The sequence below is a fragment of the Asparagus officinalis genome, chromosome 1, assembly GCF_001876935.1.
Source record: "Asparagus officinalis chromosome 1, Aspof.V1, whole genome shotgun sequence".
NCBI classification, from domain to species: Eukaryota; Viridiplantae; Streptophyta; class Magnoliopsida; order Asparagales; family Asparagaceae; genus Asparagus; species Asparagus officinalis.
The window spans coordinates 71,626,383-71,650,200 of record NC_033794.1 but is presented as its reverse complement, the minus strand read 5'-3'; the positions used below and the strand labels follow the sequence as shown (position 1 = coordinate 71,650,200).

The 23,818-nt window shown below is 37.3% G+C and overlaps 1 protein-coding gene across 1 annotated transcript; it reads right to left on the bottom strand.

The window, feature by feature from the left end:
• On the bottom strand, positions 20,015–20,456 carry LOC109835675 (60S acidic ribosomal protein P0-like). The gene is made up of 2 exons (XM_020403667.1): positions 20,376–20,456; positions 20,015–20,254 (listed from the first exon to the last, which is right to left on the bottom strand). Exons 1-2 carry the CDS (start codon positions 20,454–20,456, stop codon positions 20,015–20,017), a joined length of 321 nt encoding a protein of 106 aa, XP_020259256.1.

Genomic DNA, 23,818 nt, shown 5'->3' with positions numbered 1-23,818 from the left:
ATGCAATTTGGAAAATTCTTTTTCTAACACGTTCATTTACATGTTTATATACATTTTCCAAAGTTTCATAATTTTCAGAAGTTAAATGAATATTTTACAAATTGTTTAAATGTGTTTAAAAACCTGTTTTCTGGAATGTCAGTTTTCGGTCGACCGCACCGGTCAACCGGTAAATTGCTCATTTGCTTAGTAACCGACAGAGAGTTCGTCGGTCGACCGGTCCGGTCGACCGAGAGCTTTTTCGGTCGACCGGACCGGTCGACCGACGCGCTGTCAGTTCTCCCAACGGCTATTTTTCTAGCCGTTGCAGAATTTCTGTTTTGGGCCTTTTGGTCATTTTGTTTGGGGTTTCTTGCTGATATTTCCTCTTCCTATATATACCCCATTGCATTCAATTCTAAAAACAACAAGAGAATGGTTTAAAAGATTTTAACAAGGGTTTAAACTTGTTTAGTGTTTGTTTAAGTTTGTTTTAAGAAGCTTTTAAGCATTTGAGTGTTTCGGTTTCGTGATTCAATTCTACAAGAGCTTGAGGAGATCATCTATTGGTATTTGGGCATTCAACTATTCTCCCTCCAACTCTTGATATATTGAGAAGTTTTCTAAACTCTATTTCTAGCTATTTTATATATTTGATTATCATTGTCATTTAGCTAGAACTACATTGAGTTTAGTTTTGATTTATATCTCTTTGTTCACACACAACCTTTTGAGCTTATTGTATTTACATTCATAGTATAATTTGGGGTTGTGGGTTTGTGACTAAGAGTTGTGCTTAATTGAGTTCTCACCTTGTTTTGAGAACAATCATTTGTTATATTTGTGCTTATTGTGAGAATCACTTTGTAATACACTAGTACACCGAGTGAGGAGTGTGTAGTGAGAGTCGGGGATCGTCCTAAGAGGAGTGGCGTCGGTTGATGTGCCTAGAGAGAGGTTGTAACTGAACACTTGAGGGAGACACGGCTAGGTCCAACACTTAGTGGGTGTAGAGTGTGATTGCATAGTATTTGTTGTGTGAGAGTTTTCGGTGAACTTGTAAACCGAGTGTGTAGAAGAAGTTCCGGATTCCAAACCGGATTGTGTTAGTGGATTTCTCCCCGGGAGTGGGGAGCGGAGACGTAGGACGGAAGGGCCGCACTCCGTGATCATATTGCTTGTTTGAGTTTGTCTTTGGCGTATTTATTTTTGCATTTATCTTATATCGCCAATTGTGCATTACTCATTTATCTCATCCACTATCTTGTTTAGATTATTTACCCTTGTGTTGTTTATATATCCTTGCATATATCTTTATCATATAGGATATATCTCATTGTTCATATTGCTTATCCTAGCTTATATTCTTGTTGTATTTCATACTTGCTAGGATAACTTATTAATTAGTTTTAATTGGCAATAAATCAGATTAGATTAGCATAAGACCTTAATCACCCCCCTCTAGGGTCTAACAAAGTCAACGCCTAATACGCGTTACCGGTTAGTCTTTGACCGTAAGAAGGACAAAAACTCACGTATTCAACATCGTGGTAGGTCGTTATTAATAACGCTAAAATCCATGCTTTACACGCATGGAGGACTTTATCTTGATCCCTAAATAGAAATAAGTCTGCATCTAAAATATGCTGCCGGGTGGTTCATTCCCGCAATAATGGCGAAGTCTACGTATTCAACATCGTAGCACCAAAATCCATGTCTTTTATGAATGGGAGACTTTATCTCGATCCCTAATTAGAGATAAGTCTACACCTAACACATATTACCGGTTAGTCTTTCTCCGTGAAAAAAGACACCAGAATTCACGTCTGGGGGACTTTATCTCGATCCCTAAATAGAGATAAGTCTACGCCTAATACGCGTTGCCGGTTAGTCTTTTTCTATGAAAATAACAAAGTCTATGTATTCAAAATCATAGCATCAAGTCTAAGAGAGTTCATTCTCTTAGCACAACGTTACATGTGAAACGGATTCAAATAATTCACATGCTAGCCCGACTCAAACGGTAGTAGGTAAAGGCTTATCAAATCCGTTGATGGCTGAGGGTTTACCAAAAATCCTATGAATGTTTGCGAGCCCATCAGCTGAATAGAGGTCCTGCGTGGAAAATCCCTTCAACCAAGATGCCTTCGAATTGGTTGCAGAGAACAACTCCTTTATAATAAGGAATCAACATCTCCAAGATCAGAGTTGAGATCCAAAGTATTCCGAAAATTCGTCCCAGTTAACCGCGAACTTTTAAAAATTTTGGAGGGGGTTCTGTAGGCTGTCTAAAAATCATAACAGATAGCTTATCCCCACCAAACATCAAAAATGGAGGTTACAATTCAACGACTTTCAGATGGCTACAATTTAAAGACTTTCACGTAGATCGATGAATGTTACAAATCAACGACCTTCATGACAACCGATGAAAGCTCTGATCATTGGTCTTCACAACCAACAATGAGAGTTACAATCTGACGACTCTCACATTTCAAAGAGCTAAAGCAAAGATTACTAAACAATGATCGTCACAATACTCTGACAGAAGAGATTACAAGCCAACGATCTCTTCAATCCAAGACGCATGACTCATCCCTACATCCCAGAGATGAAGCACAAGTGGCCTCATTCTAGAGTCAAAGCTATACAAACGCAACTCCTAAATGCTGCAAACGCAGCTTCCATTCATTACCAAATGCAACTTCTAAATGCTGCAAACGCAGCTTCCATCCGCTGCCAAACACAACATCTAACTGCTGCCAATGCAGCTTCCAACCGCTGCCAAACGCAGCATCTAACTGCTGCCAATGCAGCTTCTAACAGCTGCCAACGTAGGTTCCATCTGTTGTCCAATGCAGCTCGCGAACACTGTGTTCAAACACAGATTTCATTCCAGAATGCAGGATTTGCGTTTGACTCGTTCAAACATGAGTTGAACGGTTCCAGAAACCGTTTTCTCCCCATGATCTGAGGGATTTCCGCCCCCACTTCGGAGCAGATTAAGGAGGTGGTTACACCCTATTCAGCCCTACTTAGGAGTGAATTAAGGGGACGGTTATACCCCTTAATCCCCTATAAATAACTGAAAAATCAGTTTAGTTGAAGGCTCTTCGGCTTGGGTAGATCAAGAGAGATCTTTGGGATCATTGAGCATTTTCAGATCTAGAGATCAGCAAAGGGCATTCTTTGGCAACAGGAGCTATCTTCATTCTTAGCTTGTCTAACCAATTATGGTTAAGATTAATCAACTCTTTTACAAGAGTTTAAACTCGCTCTGAGTTATCAATTCGTTTAGAGTTTCAAAATTGCCACGTAAGTCCTCCACAGCATCAACTCATGAGGAGAAGATCATGTTCCAGTGAAACAAGACGTTCGGATCGTCAACGGAGAGCAAATTCGACGCGAGCATTTGAAAAAGGCACTCCATCGCTATCGTGAAGAACCCAGAATTAAACAAAGGGGAGAATCCATATCATTCTCCCCTCTTTTATAATCGTAATTCAAATTGTAATTAAGATCAAGTGAATACAAATCAATTTTCTTTCATTTTATTTACTACAAATTTTCCACCAAACACTCCCTCTTGTTGTTCACTAGATATTCCCTGAATGAAATTCACTTCCATCGGTTGATCAGATAGATCACTAGGCTGCCTTCCTAGGTTGAAGATATTAAGGCCAACAGTCATATTCCCAAAAGATAGTTTCATTTGACCGGTTCTATAATTGATCAAAGCATTTGAGGTGGCTATGAACGGTCTTCCTAGAATGACGAGGATTTGACTTTTGAGATTGGAAACGGGTTACGTTTCCAAGACAATAAAATCATCAGGAAAAATGAACTCTCCAACCTTGATCAGAACATCCTCTACCTCTCCTTTGGGAATTTTCATGGATCTATCAGCTAATTGTAGAGTGCATCTTGTCGGTTTAAGTTCTCCTACACCTAGCTGTTGATAGACTGAATAAGGAAGGAGGTTCACACTGGCTGCTAAGTCTAGAAGTGCCTTATCAATGTAAGTGTTACCTATGACGCATGGAATTATGGGACAACCAGGGTCCTTATATTTTAATGACATGGGTTTTGAAAAAATTTCGCTGAGGTTGGCAGCTAAAAAGACTTTCTTAGGGACATTGGTGGTTCTTTTCTTAGTGCATAAGTCTTTTAAGAACTTTGCATAAGAGGGAATTTGTTCAATTACATCTAGGAGAGGGATGTTGATCTTGACCTGTTTAAATGTTTCTAGGATTTTCTTAACATGCGTGGAGTTTTTCCTAGGTTTGAGTCTATCTGGAAAGGGGGCAACAGGTCTATACCTATCTAGATCAGGCTCAATCTCATGTTCCGTATTTTGGTCATCGGAAGGAATGTGTTGGATGGGAGAAGAGGTTTGACCCGATGGTATTCTAACTTGGTTGTCTATCTGTTTTCCTGATCTCAAAGTGTGAACTGCATTCACATGAGCTGGTTGGGATGCACTGGATCCATTGTCTTCAGGGTTTGCAACAAGTTGATTTGGAAATTTTTCTTTTTCTCTTTCGCTCACGGCAGTGGCTAGTTACCCAAATTAGGTTTCTAACCGGGCTACAGCTTGAGTGTTCGAGTTGAGCACTTGGCCGGTTGTTTGCATAAAGGAATTTAGAGTGGTGGATGACTAGGTCAACATGTTGGTAGTTTGTGTAAAATCTTTGATAATAGCTTCTAAACCCTTTTCTAAGACCTAAGAATTAATAACAATTATAAGAGGATGGAAAAAGTAAATAAGTATGAGAAAAAAAATCTTGTTTAAATTTACTATCTTAACAGTAGGTTATCAAGTGGAGGGTGAATTTTATCAGAGTTGACAAGAGAAATTTTTTAACTAGTTTCTAATTTCTTTAATGTGAAGAGCCTTACTAGAAAGTGGAATTAGAAATAGTAGAAAGAGGACTCATCTTTTCAAGCAAATATTCCTCTTCCATCTTTAATTTTCAATAATTTTCTTCTAGTTTAGTCCTTCACAAGGAAACACATAAACCAAAGAACTAATATAAAAAAAATCTTAATTACAAGCACATTCCCTAGCAACAGAGCCAAAACTTGATTAGCATAAAAATGTAGAAGTTCCAAGACTATAATTGTCAAGTATAGTATTTATGATATCGAACCCACAAGAAAAATGTTTTTTTGAAAATTTTAAATTTGGACCTAGAAAAGTATGGGCAAAAAGGACTGAAATAAAATGTGTAGAGATGTAGAAATGAATTTTGTTTGGTGGGAAATTTATAAGAAGACAACTGAAAGAATTGAATTTGATTTATCCCCTCTCACTGATTAGAAAAAGAAAGTTTACAACTCTCTTGATCTCTAACTGATTACAATTTGAATTTTTGATTACAAAAGAGAAGAGGATCAATATAAATCCTCCCATTCATTTAATTCCGGGTTCTTCACAGTGGCGATGGAGTGCCTCCCTCGAATGCTCGCGTCGAGTTTGCTCTCCGTTGATGATCTGAACGTCTCCCTTTACTGGAATAATAAACTTGCGTAGCAAGTATGAAAAGAAATCTTAATGAGTTTATGAACTTTAGAGTGAGTTTTAAACTCTGTGAAAAGAGTTGTTTGAACCGAGAATTCGGTTAATAGCCAAGTGTTCAAACTTTCTGTTGATGAGTGATGCTCTAAGATCTGATCTCCTGGTTGTAAAGATTTGATCTTTAGAAGATAGCCATTCCCCCAAAACCGAACTCAATCTGCCAAAGTATGATCTCTTGGATGATCTGATCCAAAAAACCAGCCCCTAACTCTATTGAGTTTATGGAGATTTATAGGAATATAAAGAATGTAACTGACCCCTTAATTCGCTCCTAAGTGGGTGAGACTCCCTCAAATCGTGGGGAAAACGGTTTTGAAACCATTCAGCTCGTGTTTAAACGAGTTAAACGCCAAGGTCGGCATTCTGGGCCCTAACTCTATGTCTTAGGCTTGAGACACAAAGTTAGGCATCTGCTGAAGATTGAAAACACAGGGGCCGTCTGTGTTTTAAAAATTGAACACAGAGGTGAACTCTGCATTTAGAAGTGATTGTTGACTTGTAACCCCCTCTATTAGAGAATTTGGAAAGACCGCTGTTCTGTAATCTTCGCTTTAGCTCTTTAGGATGTGAGGGTCATCAGATTGTAACTCTCACAGTTGATTGTGAATGCTCTTGAATCAGAGCTTTCATCAGTCATTGTGAAGGTCGTTGAATTATAACTTTTCTCGATCTACGTAAAAATCCTCTAATTGTAGCTTTCTTTGTTGACGTGAAAGTCATCTGATTGTAACTTTTATTGTTGGGATGTTGATTGAAGTTTGATAGGGGTCAGCTATCTGTTGTGATTTTTAGACAGCCTACAGAACCCCCTTCAAAGTTTTCAAAAGTTCGTGGTTGACTGGGAGGTATTTTCGGAATACTTTGGATCCCAAAGTTTATTGAATGATCGTTCACTTCGTCTGATTTGAAGACATTGCGAACCTAGTTGTTAGAATATTGTAACTCTGTTTCCGTAAACCAAACAAGATAATGATGTGGCATAATTATGTACCAAAATTACAAGTGCATAATTTATCAAGTTATAGTATAAAAAGATATCGATCCCACGAGGAAGGTGATTTTAAGAGATTATTAGAAATAATTCTTATGTTTTGTGCGTGACAATTAGGAATAAAGAATAAGTGTAATTGTGATGAGTGATTATTGTGAATATATGCAAAATATAATAAATTGAATTTTAGAGGAGAGAAAGAAGAATCAAAGAATAAATGAAATCACGAGGCAAGAAATATGAATTAATAAAATCAAGAAATAAAACCAAGAATGAAAAGAAAATTTAAGAAAGTCAAGATGGAGGATTTAAAAGAGGTAAGGAATCTAGAATATAATCCACTAACCAATTTCAATTACAAAATATAAACTATTCTTTTTTATCATATTTCAACTTAGATTTATTAAGCATAGATTATCAAACCATTTAAGGAAAGTGTAACCTATCAAATTATCATCTAAGTTAAAATTACTATTCATGATAAGAACAATAACATGATAATAATCCTAGAATTCATAAGCATAACCTATCAAACCATTTAAGGAAAGCATAGATTATCAAATTCTTCTTCTACCGATTAGTTCTCTAGTTGATTATCCTAAACATGAACATTTTAAGTACAAGAGAATAATTCATACAATATAAAGGAAATTAGACTAGTTTCATACAATTCTAAGATTCTTACAAGAATTAAATTCACATCTTAAGAAATAAAAGCAAGAAGAAAAGGAACTAATTACAAAAATGAAAAGAAAAGAAAAATCTAAACTATAAACAAGAAATAAATCTAACTACAAAGGAAATAAAAATCTAAACTATAAAATATATTATAAAAATTAAATGCAAGAAAATAAATCTACTCTACAAATTAAAGTGCAAAAATAAATAAAAAGACAAGAAAATAAATCTACACTACAAGCATAAATTTAAATCTAACTAATAAGCAATAATAAAGAAATCACTAAAAAGAAATAAAAGAGAAAATAAATGCAAACCTTCAATTTGCTCTTCATCTCCATCCTCACCATTCAACAAAGAGGAGAAAGAACAAATTTAAAGAGGAGAAAAATTATTATTATTAATTGTAACTAAAGTTACAATTTTTGGAAGGCCTTCTCAATTAAGAGTAGCTCTCCTCTCCAAAAGGAGTTATAAAATTTTTCACACCTTTAACCCCTCACTTACTAACCCTATTTATAGTAATCTTCAATGAATTTGAGCCATTGGATTTGTCTTGAGTCCCAAGCAATAATCTCTACCTTTGAATTTGCTTTTTGTTCTTCTCTAGCCCAACATAAGAGGCCCAATTGATTTTCAAAAATAAATAAAAATCCAAGTTGTAAAAGTCCGGCCATGAAGTCTGCAGCAATTAACCAAAACAAGTCCGGCCCATTGAAAAAAATAACAATCCAGGTCTGCAGCAATTTCATTCCAAGTCCAGTCATGAAGAGTTGAGCTAAGTTCGGTAATGAGAGATCCACTTGATTTTCAAAACAGAAAAGAAAATGACAAAGCAAGTCCGGTTTCTTTTATAAATGCAGCCTATCAAGGAATTCGGTCCATCTCCATGAAGTTTTGATTTTTAAAATCTGCATCCCACATCAAATTCGGTCCATCAAGTCCGGTCCACATTGATTTATTTGAGGAAAAATGAACATGCAGCAGCAGCAGTCCGACCCATGTGATTTTCACAACTGAAAATGAAGCTGCATGTCCGGCCCATAGAGCTTGAAAAAGAAAATCAAAATCCAGCAGCCCAGCAGGTCCAGCCAAGTCCAATTCGGTCTAATGCATTTGAATTTCAGCTGCAGCACCCGTCCACATTTCATTTGATTTTTGAAAATCAATTCTCTGCAGCCTATCAAGTCCGGCCACCATTTGATTCATTTGATAAAAAAATGCAAATCTCAGCAGCCTAAGTCCAATGCAGCAGGTCCTGGTGTAATCTTCTTTGGGCCTTCAAGCTTTAATTATTTCACTTTAGAAAAAAAATAAAAATCCAACAGCAAACAAGTCCGGCCCAATGGCATTTGAATTGATTTTTGACTTTTTGGGCTTAATCTTCATGGGCTTGTTTTTGGCTTCAATCATTTTCCTCTTTTAAGCTTTTGCTTCATGGGCTTCTAAAATGCTACAAAATAGAGAAGAGAGATTTTGAGGGGTTTTTATATTTAATAATATTTATTTATATTTTCATTCATTTATGTGCAAACTAAGCTAACAACAATTATTAATGGTATATTTATTCATGTAAAATAGATAATGAGGGTATAAAATTGTAATAAAATGTGATTATCAAATACCCCTACACCTAAACTTTTGCTAGTCCTCTAGCAAAGAAAATAAAAAGAAAATCCTAACTCACTTTCGCAGGAATCGCTGTTGTATTTAGCGCATACAACAAGCCTTTAAACCCCTAGGTTACCCTAGTGGACGAGTTATAGTCTCGTGAGGGTTTGCAGTGAATATACCCACAAAATTCGGTTAACTTGCCAAGTTAAATAAGTCAGTAAATAACAGATTTTCCTTGATATATTTAAACATTCTAATTGAAGCTAGTTAATAATAAATAAAAATGTTTTTATATATAACTCCAATGTAAATCCCCTAGAAAATCTTTTTCATTATAGCAATACAAAACCAAGTCAAATCTTAGAAATTTAATTAAAAAGTTTTGAAAAGAACATGCCAACTCTTTGTTTTAAATAACTTTCAAGTCTCTTGATCAAAAATTGTTTTTCAAAGACCATATATACAAAACAACAATATATAAAAACAATTGTTAGTGTTATATATATGTATATTTTTTCCACTCTCTAATTCTTGGTGATTGTTTTCTATTTTAACGGGCTTTCTAAGTGACCATTTAACGAGTTTTGGGCCAATGAATCCCAACCCAATTGGGCTTAGGTCATTAAGTATAGAGATAATCCTTGGGCTTAATTGCTCAGTCGACTTAGGCTTTATAAGATAGAATCACCTTGAATTTAAGAGTTTTTATTTATTTATTTTTTTTGGGTGGTGCCCATTTTTCGCACTCTTCTTTTATAAGGTTAGTTTTTTTTAATATATATATGTGTAAGTATATATAGTCTTGAAAAAAATGTGTAAATCAAGATAACTTGAAAAAATATTTTCAACTCTAAGTTAAGCATGCAAAAATTTCATTATTTTTAATTAAAAATCTAAGGTAAGACTAAAGTAAAGTATACTGGTTAAAAAATCATTTCTTAAGAATTTTATTTGGAGTTATCATAAAAGGTGAACTTGAATATGTCACTAACTAAGAATTAGAAAATTTAAAATCTATCAATTTGATTTTTATTACTTAACTCTATTAATTTGGCAAGTGACAATATTTTTATAATTTTTTTTAACAAAAAGAAAGAAAAAAACAACTAAAAAGGTAAAATAAAAAGGAAAATATGTACTTCTCACCCCCACACCTAAATTTTGCATTGTCCTCAATACAAATTCGCTGAAGCACAAAGTAAAGCAGATAAAATTGAAAAACTTACAATTGTTCGGTTGACAATGATGATAAGGATATGCAATTACTGTTAGTATGAGGATGAAGAAATCAAAGGAACTTTTTTTTAAAGAAACAAAAGGACAATTAGTTTTTGTTTTTTTTATTATTTATAGATAATGAGGTTCATGAAGAACCAACACCTCTTCCTCTCCGAGCGTAGAAAGTTCTAAAAATGGTTTCAGACGTTGACCATTTATTTTAAAAATGTTACCATTTTTAGGATTTTCTATCTCGACAGCTCCATGTGAAAAAACTTGTTTGACAAAAAATAGACTTGTCCATCTTGATCTTAATATTTCCAGAAAAAGATACAATTTTGAATTGTACAATAAAACTTTCTGTCCTGGAGAGAAATATTTTCGCAAAATTGATTTGTCATGAAAAATCTTTGTTTTCTCTTTGTAAAATTTTGAGTTTATGTATGCATCATTTCTAATTTCTTCCAACTCATTTATTTAGAGCAATCTGTTTTTACCTGCCGAGTCTGAGTCAAAATTCAACTATTTTATTGCCCACATTGCTCGATGTTTCAACTCTACTGGTAGATGACAAGCTTTCCCGAATACCAGTCTGTATGGTGACATCCCCAAATTGGCCTTAAAAGCTATTCTATACGCCCACGGAGCATCACACAATTTTACAGACCAATCTTTTCTGTTATGATTAACTGTTTTTTCTAAGATTTGTTTGATGTGACCTCTACTTGTCCACTGGTTTGGGGGTGATAAGGAGTTGACAATTTATGTGTGATTGAATATTTCCTCATCAAAGCCTCGAAAGAACGGTTACAGAAATGTGTACCGTTATCACTGATGATCGCTCGAGGTACTCCAAACCGGGCAAAAATGTTCTCTTTCAAAAACTTGACAACGACCTTGTTGTCATTAGTTTTGCAAGCTACCGCCTCAACCCATTTTGACATGTATTCAACGACTACTAGAATGTAGATATTTCTAAAGGAATTTGGAAATGGTCCCATGAAATCAGTACTCCACAGATCAAAAAGTTCAACGGATAAGATGGGTTGTAGGGGCATCATATTTCTTCTAGTGACCTTCCCTAAAAGCTGACAGCGGTTACAGGTTTTGCAAAACTCGAATGAATCCTTAAAGAGAGTGGGCCAATACAACCCAGATTGGAGAACTTTTTCAGCTGTTTTTCTAGGACCAAAGTGGCCCCCACAGGCTTGCTCATGACAAAAGGATAGAACACTCCTAGTTTCTTCCGTGGGAACACACCTCCTAAAGATCTGATCAGGACAGTATTTGAACAGATATGGATCATCCCAGTAAAAGTATTTTACTTGGGAGAGAAAACGGGATCTATCCTGTTTGGACCAATGAGAAGGGATCTGGTTCATGACTATGTAGTTCATAATATCAGCGAACCAGGGAACAGATTGGATTTCTAGGAGTTGTTCATCTGAAAAATGTTCATTGATTGGGACGGTTGATGTTGGTGCATTTGGGAGTCGAGAGAGGTGATCTGCTACGGGGTTCTCTGTTCCCCTTCTGTCAAGAATTTGAATGTCAAACTCTTGAAGAAGGAGAATCCATCTAATGAGCTGTGCTTTAGCATCCTTTTTGGTCAAAAGATACTTTAGTGCGGCATGATCTGTGAAAACTTTGGTTAAGGAACCGATGAGGTAGGACCTGAATTTTTCTAAGGCAAAGACTACAGCTAAAAACCCTTTTTCTGTGACAGAGTAATTTTGCTGGGCATCATTTAGAGTCCTACTGGCGTAGTAGATCACATACGGTTTTTCATCAAACCGTTGTCCTAAAACAGCACCGATCGCAGAATTAGATGCATCACACATCAGTTCGAAGGGTAAGGTCCAGTCTGGTGCATGAATGATAGGAGCAGTGGTTAGCTCCTTTTTCAGGTATTCAAAAGCTTTGAGGCAGTCGGGAGAGAAGACAAATGATGTATCCTTGGCTAAGAGATTGGTCAAGGGTCTAGCAATTTTGCTGAAATCCTTGATGAAACGTCGGTAAAAACCAGCATGACCAAGAAACGATCTGACATCTTTGACAGTTTTGGGAGAAGGGAGATTGGAAATGAGATCTACTTTAGCTTTGTCCACTTCGATTCCCCTATTCGAAACTACATGTCCTAAGACAATGCCTTGTTTGACCATGAAATGACATTTCTCCCAATTGAGAGTCAGATTTTTCTCCCTACACCGTTCTAGGACCAGTTTAAGATGAAGCAAACATTGGGAAAATGTGTCACCAAAAATGGAAAAGTCATCCATGAAAATTTCGAGAAATCGCTCTACCATGTCGAAAAAAATATTGATCATGCAACGTTGGAATGTGGCCGGTGCGTTGCACAGGCCAAAAGGCATGCGTCGGTATGCGAATGTTCCATACGGGCAAGTGAAGGTGGTTTTTTCCTGATCTTCGGTAGCGATAGGGATTTGATTGTAACCTGAATATCCATCCAGGAAATAATAGAACTCATGTCCTGCTACACGCTCTAACATTTGGTCAATGAAAGTAAGAGGGAAGTGATCTTTCCGAGTGGCTAAGTTGAGTTTTCGGTAGTCAATACAGACTCGCCATCCAGTTTGGATTCGAGTGGGAATATGCTCATTAGCCTCATTTTGGATCACGGTGATCCCAGATTTCTTTGGAACAACTTGGACTGGACTCACCCATGAACTATCAGAAATGGGATAAATGATCCCATGATCGAGACATTTCAGAATGTCTTTCCTAACGGCTTCTTTCATCACTGGGTTTAACCTACGTTGAGCATCTCTAGTAGGTTTGGCATCATCTATCAAATGGATTCGGTGTTGAACAATGGTTGGACTAATCCCTTTGATATCAGCCATGGTCCATCCAATGGCTTCCCTATTCTCTCTTAAAACAGCTAAGAGAGCTTCCTTTTGACCGGTAGTCAACTCAGAAGAAATGATAACTGGTAAAGACTCGTTCTCCCCTAAGTAGGCATACTCTAGATTTTCGGGTAGAGGATTGAGGTCTAATTTAGGAGGTTCCTCCACAGATGGGTGAAGCTGGACTCGGGGTTCTATCTCTAAAGGTTCTTGTTGTCAGCCAACAGTAAAAACATGATTGACCAGCGGTTCTATCTCTAGTTCATTATCAGAAAGCTCCTGAATCATTAAATCAGATGCATTTGAATCAGACTCACACTCTACCTCTTGTTGTTCACTGGATATTCCTTGAATGAAATTCACTTCCATGGGTTCATCAGATGGATCACTAGGCTGTCTCCCTAAGTTGAAAATATTAAGGTCAACAATCATATTCCCAAAAGATAATTTCATCTGACCGGTTCTACAATTGATCAAAGCATTTGAGGTGGCTAAGAACGGTCTTCCTAGAATGACGGGAATTTGACTTTTGAGATTAGAAACGGGCTATGTTTCCAAGACAATAAAATCAACTGGGAAAATGAACTCTCCAACTTTGATCAGAACATCCTCTACCTCTCCTTTGGGAATTTTTACAGATCTATCAGCTAACTGTAGAGTGCATCTTGTCGGTTTAAGTTCTCCTACACCTAGCTGTTGATAGACTGAATAAGGAAGGAGGTTGACGCTGGCTCCCAAGTCTAGAAGTGCCTTATCAATGTGAGTGTTACCTGTGACGCATGGAATTGTTGGACAACCAGGGTCCTTATATTTCAACGACATGGGTTTCGAAAAAATTTTGCTGAGGTTGGCAGCTAAGAAGACTTTCTTGGGGACATTGGTGGTTCTTTTCTTAGTGCATAAGTCCTTCAAGAACTTTGCATAAGAAGGAATTTGTTCAATTGCATCTAGGAGAGGGATGTTGATCTTGACCTGTTTAAATGTTTCTAGGATTTTCTCAACCTGCGGGGAGTTTTTCCTAGGTTTGAGTCCATCTGGAAAGGGGGCAACGGGCCTATACCTATCTAGTTCAGGCTCAATCTCAAGTTTAGCATTTTTGTCATCGGAAGGAATTGCTTCATCAAAAGGAGTGTGTTGGATGGGAGAAGGGGTTTGATCCAGTGGCATTCTAACTTGATTGTCTACTTGTTTTCCTGCTCTCAGAGTGTGAATTGCATTCACTTGGACTGGATTGTTGGAACTGGATCCAGTGTCTTTAGGGTTTGCAACAGGTTGACTTGGAAATTTTCCTTTTTCTCTCTCACTCATGGCAGCGGCTAGTTGCCCAAGTTGGGTTTCTAACCGGGCTATGGTTTGAGTGTTCGAGTTGAGCACTTGGCCGGTTGTTTGCATAAATGAATTTAGAGTGGTGGATGATTGGGTCAACATGTTGGTAGTTTGTGTAGAAGCTTTGATCATAGCTTCTAAACCATTTTCTAAGACACTCAAACGTTTGTCATGATCAGAATTTGATTGATTTGTGGGCTGGTGAGGATTAGGATGTTGGTTTGGAAAAGGTGGGTTAGAAAAATTGTTCGGTGTATTGAATGGGACAGCGTTTCCCCTCGGGAATTGTGGGTTTGACGCGGAAATGAAGTTTTGATTTCCGGGAGAGTTTCCTTGGTTCCAAGAAAAGTTAGGATGATTTCTCCAACCTGGATTGTAGGTTGGAGAAAATGGATCATTTCTGGGACGCTGGAATGGAGCGTTCATCTGTTCTAATGCATGGTTGTTTCCTAGAAGAGGACATTCCTCTGAAACGTGGGTAGGAGACTGACAGTTATGACATCCCGGGGCAGAAATATGATTGATTTGAGCCAGAGCTCGTTCCTTAACTTCTAAGGCTTCTAACCTCCGCATAATCGTCGCCATCTTCGCTTCAGAAGCTATGTTTGACTCTAGGGAAAAACCACTAGACTTAGACTGGGGAACATATGAAACCCTGTCATCACAGTTTTCCCACTGCATTGTTTTCTCGGATAAACTCTCTAGAAATTCCTAAGCTTCATCTGCATTTTTTCTCATAAAATCTCCCTGACACATCGATTCTAAAGATGTTTTTGAAGAATAGTCCAATCCTTCATATATGACTTGGCACAGTCGCCATTTTTCTAGACCGTGATGAGGATATTGGATTAAAAGATCTTTAAATCGGTCAAAATATTTCCAGAATGGCTCTCCCAGGATAATTTTAAAGTTTTGAATGTTGTTCCTAAGCTTTACCGTTTTATGAATAGGAAAAAATTTCTTAAGAAAAACGGTGACAAATTCTTCCCAAGTTGAGATGGAATTTATCGGTAAGCTGTACAGCCATTTTTTAGCTTTGTCCTTAAGGGCAAATGGAATAAATCTAAGCTTAATCGCATCTTCGGTTAATTATCTCATTTTAATCATAATACATACTTCCTCAAATTCCGAGATAAATATATATGAAATACGGTCTAAGCTTAAAATTTGCTCCATTTACATCGGGGAGTCTTATGCAAGATGGAATTGCATTTCTGGTGGGGTAACACATATCCTGAAGAACTGGTTGATTTTCCATTTCATGGATTGGTTCAACACGGATTAAGCGATGAAAATTATCCCGAACCCAAATTTGCATACACCAAAATTTTTTTTTTCTTTTAAGGAAAGAAAGAAAATTAGTTTTTTTTATATGAAAAGATAAAGAAAAAGAAAAATCCTAACTAAAACAAATCAAGGCAATCAATTTTCAATCAACTCTAACTCTAGGGTTTAGCCTAACTCTACTAGACCAGCTCCTAACCAAAAACTCCTATAGTGAAAAGATCAAAGTTTTACCCAGGTAGTTAGCCAGGTAAGGATAGTACTAGAGGTTGATCAAAGATCAATTAAGTACCTCTTTCCTTGCGGAGCGCTTTACGCAACCCCTAAACCTTGCCTTAGACATCAACTATTCTGAGAAAACTTAAACCGGTTCACTTAAGGATTTCTTGTTCCTTATTGAGCTCGAATCCTTAGGGGCCAACGTCTAATGAGTTTTAGAAGGCTAGGGTTTGTGAAGTGAGGAATTAGTGATTTGTGGGCTAAGGAAAGGATGATGAAATCCCTTACCTTATCTTGATTGGGGTTTTGCCCTTAAGAATGTTTTAAGTGTGTGCCAAATCAAGTGCTACAATCACTTTGGTGAATTCCTACACTATATGAAATGCAACCCTAGAAATTAAAAGCAACTAAAAAGGATGATAAAAAGAAAATCTTTATATATTTTTTTAATTATGGTCAACAACAATCAAATGTGAGAAGGGGGAAAATTGTTTGAGTTTATTATCTTGTTAGTTAATGTCCAAGTGAAAGGTAGATTTTATTACGGTCAACAAAAATAATTTTTTTTAAAATCCTAATTGTCTCTAATTGTGAAGCTAACTAAAAAGGGTGGAATTGAAAACTAGAAAGAAGACTTACCCGAAAGCAATGCTCCAAATTCTTGATCTTCAATCCAAGATTTTCAAGCTCCAAGCGGTTCCTTCACAAGAAAAATACACAAGTTAAAGAATCAAGTTAATAAAATCCTATTTTAGCACCTTCCCCGGCAACGGCGCCAAAAACTTGATGCGGCATAATTATGTACCAAAATTGCAAGTGCACAATTTATCAAGTTATAGTATAAAAGATATCGATCCCACGAGGAAGGTGATTTTAAGAGATTATTAGAAATGATTCTTATGTTTTGTGCATGATAATTAGGAATAAAGAATAAGTGTGATTGTGATGAGTGATTGTTGTGAATATATGCAAAATATAATAAATTGAATTTTAGAGGAGAGAAAGAAGAATCAAAGAATAAATGAAATCACGAGGTAAGAAATATGAATTAATAAAATCAAGAAATAAAACCAAGAATGAAAAGAAAATTTAAGAAAGTCAAGATGGACGATTTAAAAGAGGTAAGGAATCTAGAATATAATCCACTAACCAATTTCAATTACAAAATATAAACTATTCTCTTTTTATCATATTTCAACTTAGATTTATTAAGCATAGATTATCAAACCATTTAAGGAAAGTGTAACCTATCAAATTATCATCTAAGCTAAAATTACTATTCATGATAAGAACAACAACATGATAATAATCCTAGAATTCATAAGCATAACCTATCAAACCATTTAAGATAAGCATAGATTATCAAATTCTTCTTCTACCGATTAGTTCTCTAGTTGATTATCCTAAACATGAACATTTTAAGTGCAAGAGAATAATTCATACAATATAAAGGAAATTAGACTAGTTTCATATAATTCTAAACTTCCTACAAGAATTAAATTCACATCTTTAAGAAATAAAAACAAGAAAAAGAACTAATTACAAAAATAAAAAGAAAAGAAAAATCTAAACTATGAACAAGAAATAAATCTAACTACAAAGAAAATAAAAATCTAAACTACAAAATAAATTGCAGAAATTAAATGCAAGAAAAATAAATCTACTCTACAAATTAAAGTGCAAAAAGAAATAAAAAAGACAAGAAAATAAATCTACACTACAAGCATGAATTTAAATCTAACTAATAAGCAATAATAAAGAAATTACTAAAAAGAAATAAAAGTGAGCCCCAAGCAACAATCTCTACCTTTGAATTTGCTTTTTGTTCTTCTCTAGCCCAACATAAGAGGCCCAATTGATTTTCAAAAGTAAATGAAAATCCAAGTTGTAAAAGTCTGGCCATGAAGTCTGCAGCATTCAACCAAAACAAGTCCGGCCCATTGAAAAAAATAACAATCCAGGTCTGTAGAAATTTCATTCCAAGTCCAGTCATGAAGAGTTGAGCTAAGTCCGATCATGAGAGCTCCACTTGATTTTCAAAACAGAAAAGAAAATGACAAAGCAAGTCCGGTTTCTTTTATAAATGCAGCCTATCAAGGAATTCAGTCTATCTCCATGAAGTTTTGATTTTTAAAATCTGCAGCCCACATCAAATTCGGTCCATCAAGTCCGGTCCACATTGATTTATTTGAGGAAAAATGAACATGCAGCAGCAGCAGTCCGGCCCATGTGATTTTCACAACTGAAAATGAAGCTGCATGTCCGGCCCATAGAGCTTGAAAAAGAAAATCAAAATCCAGCAGCCCAGCAGGTCCAGCCAAGTCCAATTCGGTCTACTGCATTTGAATTTTAGCTGCAGCACCCGTCCACATTTCATTTGATTTTTGAAAATCAATTCTCTGCAGCCTATCAAGTCCGACCTCCATTTGATTCATTTGATAAAAAATGCAAATCTTAGCAGCCTAAGTCCAATGCAGCAGGTCCTGGTGTAATCTTCTTTGGGCCTTCAAGCTTTAATTATTTCACTTTAGAAAAAAAATGAAAATCCAACAGCAAACATGTCTGGCCCAATGGCATTTGAATTGATTTTTGACTTTTTGGGCTTAATCTTCATGGGCTTGTTTTTGGCTTCACGGCGCCGTGCAGTCCCTTGATCAGGAGCTCGACCGTGGCGGAGTCGTCAAGAAATCTCCAGGCGGCCTCGTCAAGAAGTCTCCAGGAGCAGCAGTTACTCACGACGGTGGCGCCGGGCAGACCCTGGAGGAGTTCGACCAAGGCGGTGGCGGCCTCAATTTGCTCTTCATCTCCAACCTCATCATTCAACAAAGAGGAGAAAGAACAAATTTAAAGAGGAGAAAAATTATTTTTATTAATTGCAACTAAAGTTATAATTTTTGGAAGACCTTCTCAATTAAGAGTAGCCCTCCTCTCCAAAAGGAGTTATAAAATTTTTCACACCCTTAACCCCTCACTCTCTACCCCAATTTATAGTAATCTTCAATGAATATGAGCCATTAGATTTGTCTTGAGCCACAAGCAACAAGTCCGGTTCCTCTTTACATTTAATTTTGAAATTTTGCAGCACATAGATCCGACCCAATTTGAACTTCCCATTTGATTTTTTTTTTGTGATTCAAAGCTGCAGCCTATCAAGATTTGAAGTCCGGCCCTTTAAAACATCCAGCAGTCCGGTCTTGATTGGAGTTTCCCATTTGATTTTTTTTTTAAACCGAAAATGAAGAGCTCAACAATCTAGTCCGGTCATTGGATTTTCAACTTTGTAGTAGTCAAGTCCATGTCATTCATTTGTCTACACCCCAAACCAAGTCCGACCCATTTTATTTAAAGTCCAAATCTGTAGCCATTCATTCCAAGTCCGGTTCAAAAAAATCAAAGCTGCAGCCTATCAAATTTGGTCATGAGGTGTAATCATTTGTTGATGGGCTTGGGCCTTCAAGGAGCTTGATTTTGTGGCTTCTTCTTGAGCATGATGTGCAAGAGGTCTTTGTTTTATTTTTTTTTATTTTTTTCTTTGGGCCATCATTTGTTTGATGGGCTTCCAACCTTTCAATCATATGCTTCTAAAATGTTGCAAAATAGAGAAGAGAGATTTTAAGGGGTTTTAATATTTAATAATATTTATTTATATTTTCATTCATTTATGTGCAAACTAAGCTAACAACAATTATTAATGATTCATGTAAAATAGATAAAGAGGGTATAAAATTGTAATAAAATGTGATTATCAGATAACTTTTGTGCCTTGATGATAATGAACTTAGTCAAACAAGCTAAATCTCAAGTTATTGTTGCATGGCTGATTGTTCACTTTGTCTGTTTTGGAGACATTATGATTTTGGTTGCCAGAATTTGCTGTACGCTATAGTTCTGCTTCATGTATTAGCGATTCCTTGTAATATCTTTTGGTAACAGTTAACCTCATACTCCCGATGAATGTGTAGAGGTAGTCAAGGTAATTTTGATCACTTTAAACCAAAAAAACTAACTTTTGTGTTTTGATAACAATGAACTTAGTGAAACAAGCTAAGGTCCAAGTCATCATCGTTAGATCCATTAGTAGGATTAACTTTTTCCTCTTCTTAGGCATCAAGAGTAACAACATTCTCAGCCGATACAATAGAAGAGGGAACTTTTGAAGCTAATCTCCTTGGATCCTTGAGATACTCCTTTAACTTGTATGAAGGTGCATTTAGTGTCAACAACACCAGCAAAAATATTCTTGTAAGTATTGATGAGCACCTAAGGCACAACTGCAAGAGTTGGATAAGAAAGAGCCAGTGACAACGAAGCAACCACAGAAACACCAGTTGTAAACTTGCCAATGAGGTCGTTCTCAATGGAGTTAAGGACATTTGGGCTGAAGACAGATCCATTATCATAGACAGAGAGAACCACAAGCCCGTACGAGAAGTATCTTATCCCAAGTTTGGCTAGGAGAGCAACCTCAGAAGAACCCACTTTGTCTCCTTTCTTGATCAACTAAACTGGGGTAATGATTTCAACAACATCCTTGTTAATCTTAGTTGGAATGTTAAGCTATTTGGAAGGATGAGTTGTGTGATGGATCGAGCTTGATAGTATCAGCATTATTGATTATAACCTGTCTGTACTCATCCAAGAGGCTGCATAGCTTCTTGTCATAGGCTAGTTTCTTTTCGACTGTCATCACCTTGATGGTCATTGTTAGCTTCTTTCTAATTATTTGAAGGTGTACGACAGCCCTGGTGGTTGAAGTATTTGCTTTTTGGCGTTGAAACGTACAAGTGAATCCTATGCTTGGAATTTGGGATGCAAAGGTGAGCTTTGCATCAGAAGTTCAACCAACTTCAACACGAACGCAAAGGTCATGTTTAGGTGGGATTCTTATCTAGAATCTCGTTCCGATTTGATGGCTCACAGCTGTCTATAAATAGACCGCTGTGGATCAAGAGTCATTCGACTCTTCTCTGTTCTTCCCCGTACCGTCTAATGAAAACTCTTAGTTTTAAAATCTAACAAATCATGTTCATCCTCTCTGATCGTCCGACTAATCCTGTTCATCTTCTCTGATCGTCCTCATCAATTATGCCTAGGAAGAAGACCATCTCTCGACCTAAACCCACTGTCGCTGCTGCTCAGAGTTCGCTGTCTGCTTCGACCAACGACGGCGCTGTGGTTCAGGCAGATGCACCGTCGCCACAGTTTCCTTTTGTTGGTGGTAAGTATGGCCTTTGTGGTTGTAAAACTTGCTTTGGAAAGTTCTGACCTTTGAATAATAAGGAGACTCATTTTAATGGCACAACAGAGAGTTGGGACTCTGTCATTTGAAATTTAAAGCGTGGGGGTTCGACCACCGCGCTCGAATTTTGTAACGCAAGGTTTAGACTCTGTGTTTGAAATGTTATAACGCAGGGCTTGGATTTTGCATTTTAATGTTGCAACGCAAGGCTTAGACTCTGCGTTTAAATGTTGTAACACAGGGCTTGGACTCTTTGTTTGAATGTTTAACGTAAGGTCTAACCTTTGCATTTGAATGTTTTAACGCAGGGTCCAGCCTCTGCGTTTGAATGTTTTAACACAGGGCTTGGACTCTATGTTTGAATGTTGTAACACAGGGTCCAACCTCTGCGTTTGAATGTTTTAACGCAGGAATTGGACACTGCATTTGAATGTTATAATATAGGCCTTGGACTCTGCATTTGAATATTATAATGCAGGGCTTAGACTCTGCGTTTGAATGTTGTAACGTATGGCTTGGACTCTACGTTTGAATGTTTAATGCAGGGTCTAACCTCTGTGTTTGAATATTTTAACGTAGGGTCTAACCTCTGTGTTTGAATGTTTTAACATAGGGCTTGGATTCTGCATTTGAATGCTATAACACAAGGTCCAGCCTTTACGTTTGAATGTTTTAATGAAGGGCTTGGACTCTGCGTTTGAATGTTTTAACAGAGGGCTTGGACTCTGCGTTTGAATGTTATAACACAGGGCTTGGACTCTGTGTTCAAATGTTTTAACGTAGGGCTTGGACTCTATGTTTGAATGATGTAACACAGGGCTTGGACTCTGCGTTTAAATATTGTAACGTAGGGCTTGGACTCTGCATTTGAATGTTTAATGCAGGGTCTAACCTCTGCGTTTGAATGTTTTAACGTAGGGTCCAGCCTCTACATTTGAATGTTTTAACGCAGGGCTTGGACTCTACATTTGAATATTGTAACGCAGGGCTTAGACTCTGTGTTTGAATGTTTAACGCAGGGTTTGACCTTTGCGTTTGAATGTTTTAACGTAGGGTTTGTCCTTTGCGTTTGAAGGGGTTCGACCTCTGCAGTTGAGTTTTGTCTTTTATGCTTCATCTTTACACTAACTTATTGCTTTCTTCCTTGGCAGTGCCTTATGCCAATGAACCCCTCACTTTCCGCCATCACTTTGGTCATGAAGGTGGTGTAGACTTAAATATGCAATTAATCTGTGTCAAGAACTCCCAAATTTTCAAGATGGCGACAAGGAACATGCCACTTTGATCATCCAAGCTAGCGAGGTCGTACTTAGGACTTTAGTTACGGATGCCCAGTTTGAAACTGAGTCTCGTACAAAATTCACCAAGCCAGCATTTCTATTTGGGGATAACATTGTCATTCAGAAATACATCACATATGGTGGAAATTATAAGTGGTTAAGACAGATAGGGGATTGCCTCTTCTTCCTTCCTGACATGCAGATGATGTTCCCTATCTCATATTACCAATGCGCTTCCGAATCCAGATATATAAATTGGGATCTTGTCAGAGAACAAGATGGAGTAGCAATTGGGACTCTAACTTTTACTGGCTTGCATATTGTAGGCTACAACCGACATGTGTCAGCTTTAGAGCCATGCTTATTTTCAAGAGGGTACCCTATGGGCGAAACATTTAGTCCAGCCAACACCTTCATGCGAAGATTTTTGGCTGGGAAAGGAGATTTCCTTTCTTTAGTGTTTAGAACTCCCGGATGGGTACATTCCACTAGAGCAGGGTGGTCGACAAGAATGACAGAATTTGTATCAAAAAAGTTAGAGGGGCCATTAGCTCAATCTGGGCTCGGCTGCCCTATAATGGCTACTAGATATGGTATTGTTCACAACCATTATAATTTCTATGCTATCCTGGAGAGGTACGATCCAGAGACGTGTACATTCTTCACTTCGATTGGTGAATTAGGGTTTGCTATCCATGAAATGTATAACATTTCTAGCCTTTCCTTCGGAGATTTATCCTATGAAGAGCTTATCCCAGGGTCGAGTGGGCTTAGGATTTTGAAGGAGACCAGCCCTGAGATCTATGACACTCTATGGGAGGTCATGTGTCATTTCCAAATCTATACCCAACTGACGGGGACATGAGGAGGTGGTGTAAAGTAGCTGTCCTGGGTCAAATATCTCTTCCAGAATTTTTCTCACAAAGTTGCTGCTGTGTCTCGTTGAGATGTGAGCACCCCTGAGACTATTCAAGCTTTGATCAATGACGCTACAGTTCATTATGTCAATGAGGGAAGAGAAGACGGCTTCCCTGCTCAGACTGAGTTTGAAAGCTTCCACCACCAAGCTGCCACTCCCATTTTTGACATGGCTTTGCTGGCGGGGTTTCTCATGTTATGGCTAAAATGATGCGTCGTCCCTACTAGACCGATAAATGTCGTGATAGTAGAAGTAGTCTATCCAGCTATTCTCTTGGCCCATGGGAGACCTATGAATTTACTTTTAGCCATGGTGTGCTGCTTGTAGTATGGTCTGAGGGAGCTATGCCTCGAATTCATTCAGGTGAAAGAGATAGGCTCCGAAGGGAAGAAAAGTTTGGTAACTCCTAATCCTCGAGTACCATTGCCATATACCTATCTGATGGCATGGTACGTATCTCATTGTCCTCACCTAATGAGTGCACCATCTTCCTCCGGTGGTGTATTCGTCCCCTTCATACAAAGGTTAGAAAAAGCCACTTAGGTGTTCGCGGGAAAAATCGTTTCTTTCTTCATTGATTCCATTGCCATCTTAAATAACAACTTTTTGGGTTACAAAGGAGGGGC

What these genes read in the sequence shown, in the direction of transcription:
- LOC109835675 (XM_020403667.1), bottom strand. Translation starts at nt 20,456, where the DNA reads ATGACCATCAAGGTGATGACAGTCGAAAAGAAACTAGCCTATGACAAG. An exon ending in TCTTGGATGAGTACAGACAG is followed by an intron (nt 20,255 to 20,375) that starts GTTATAATCAAT and finishes ACCCCAGTTTAG; the next exon opens with TTGATCAAGAAAGGAGACAA.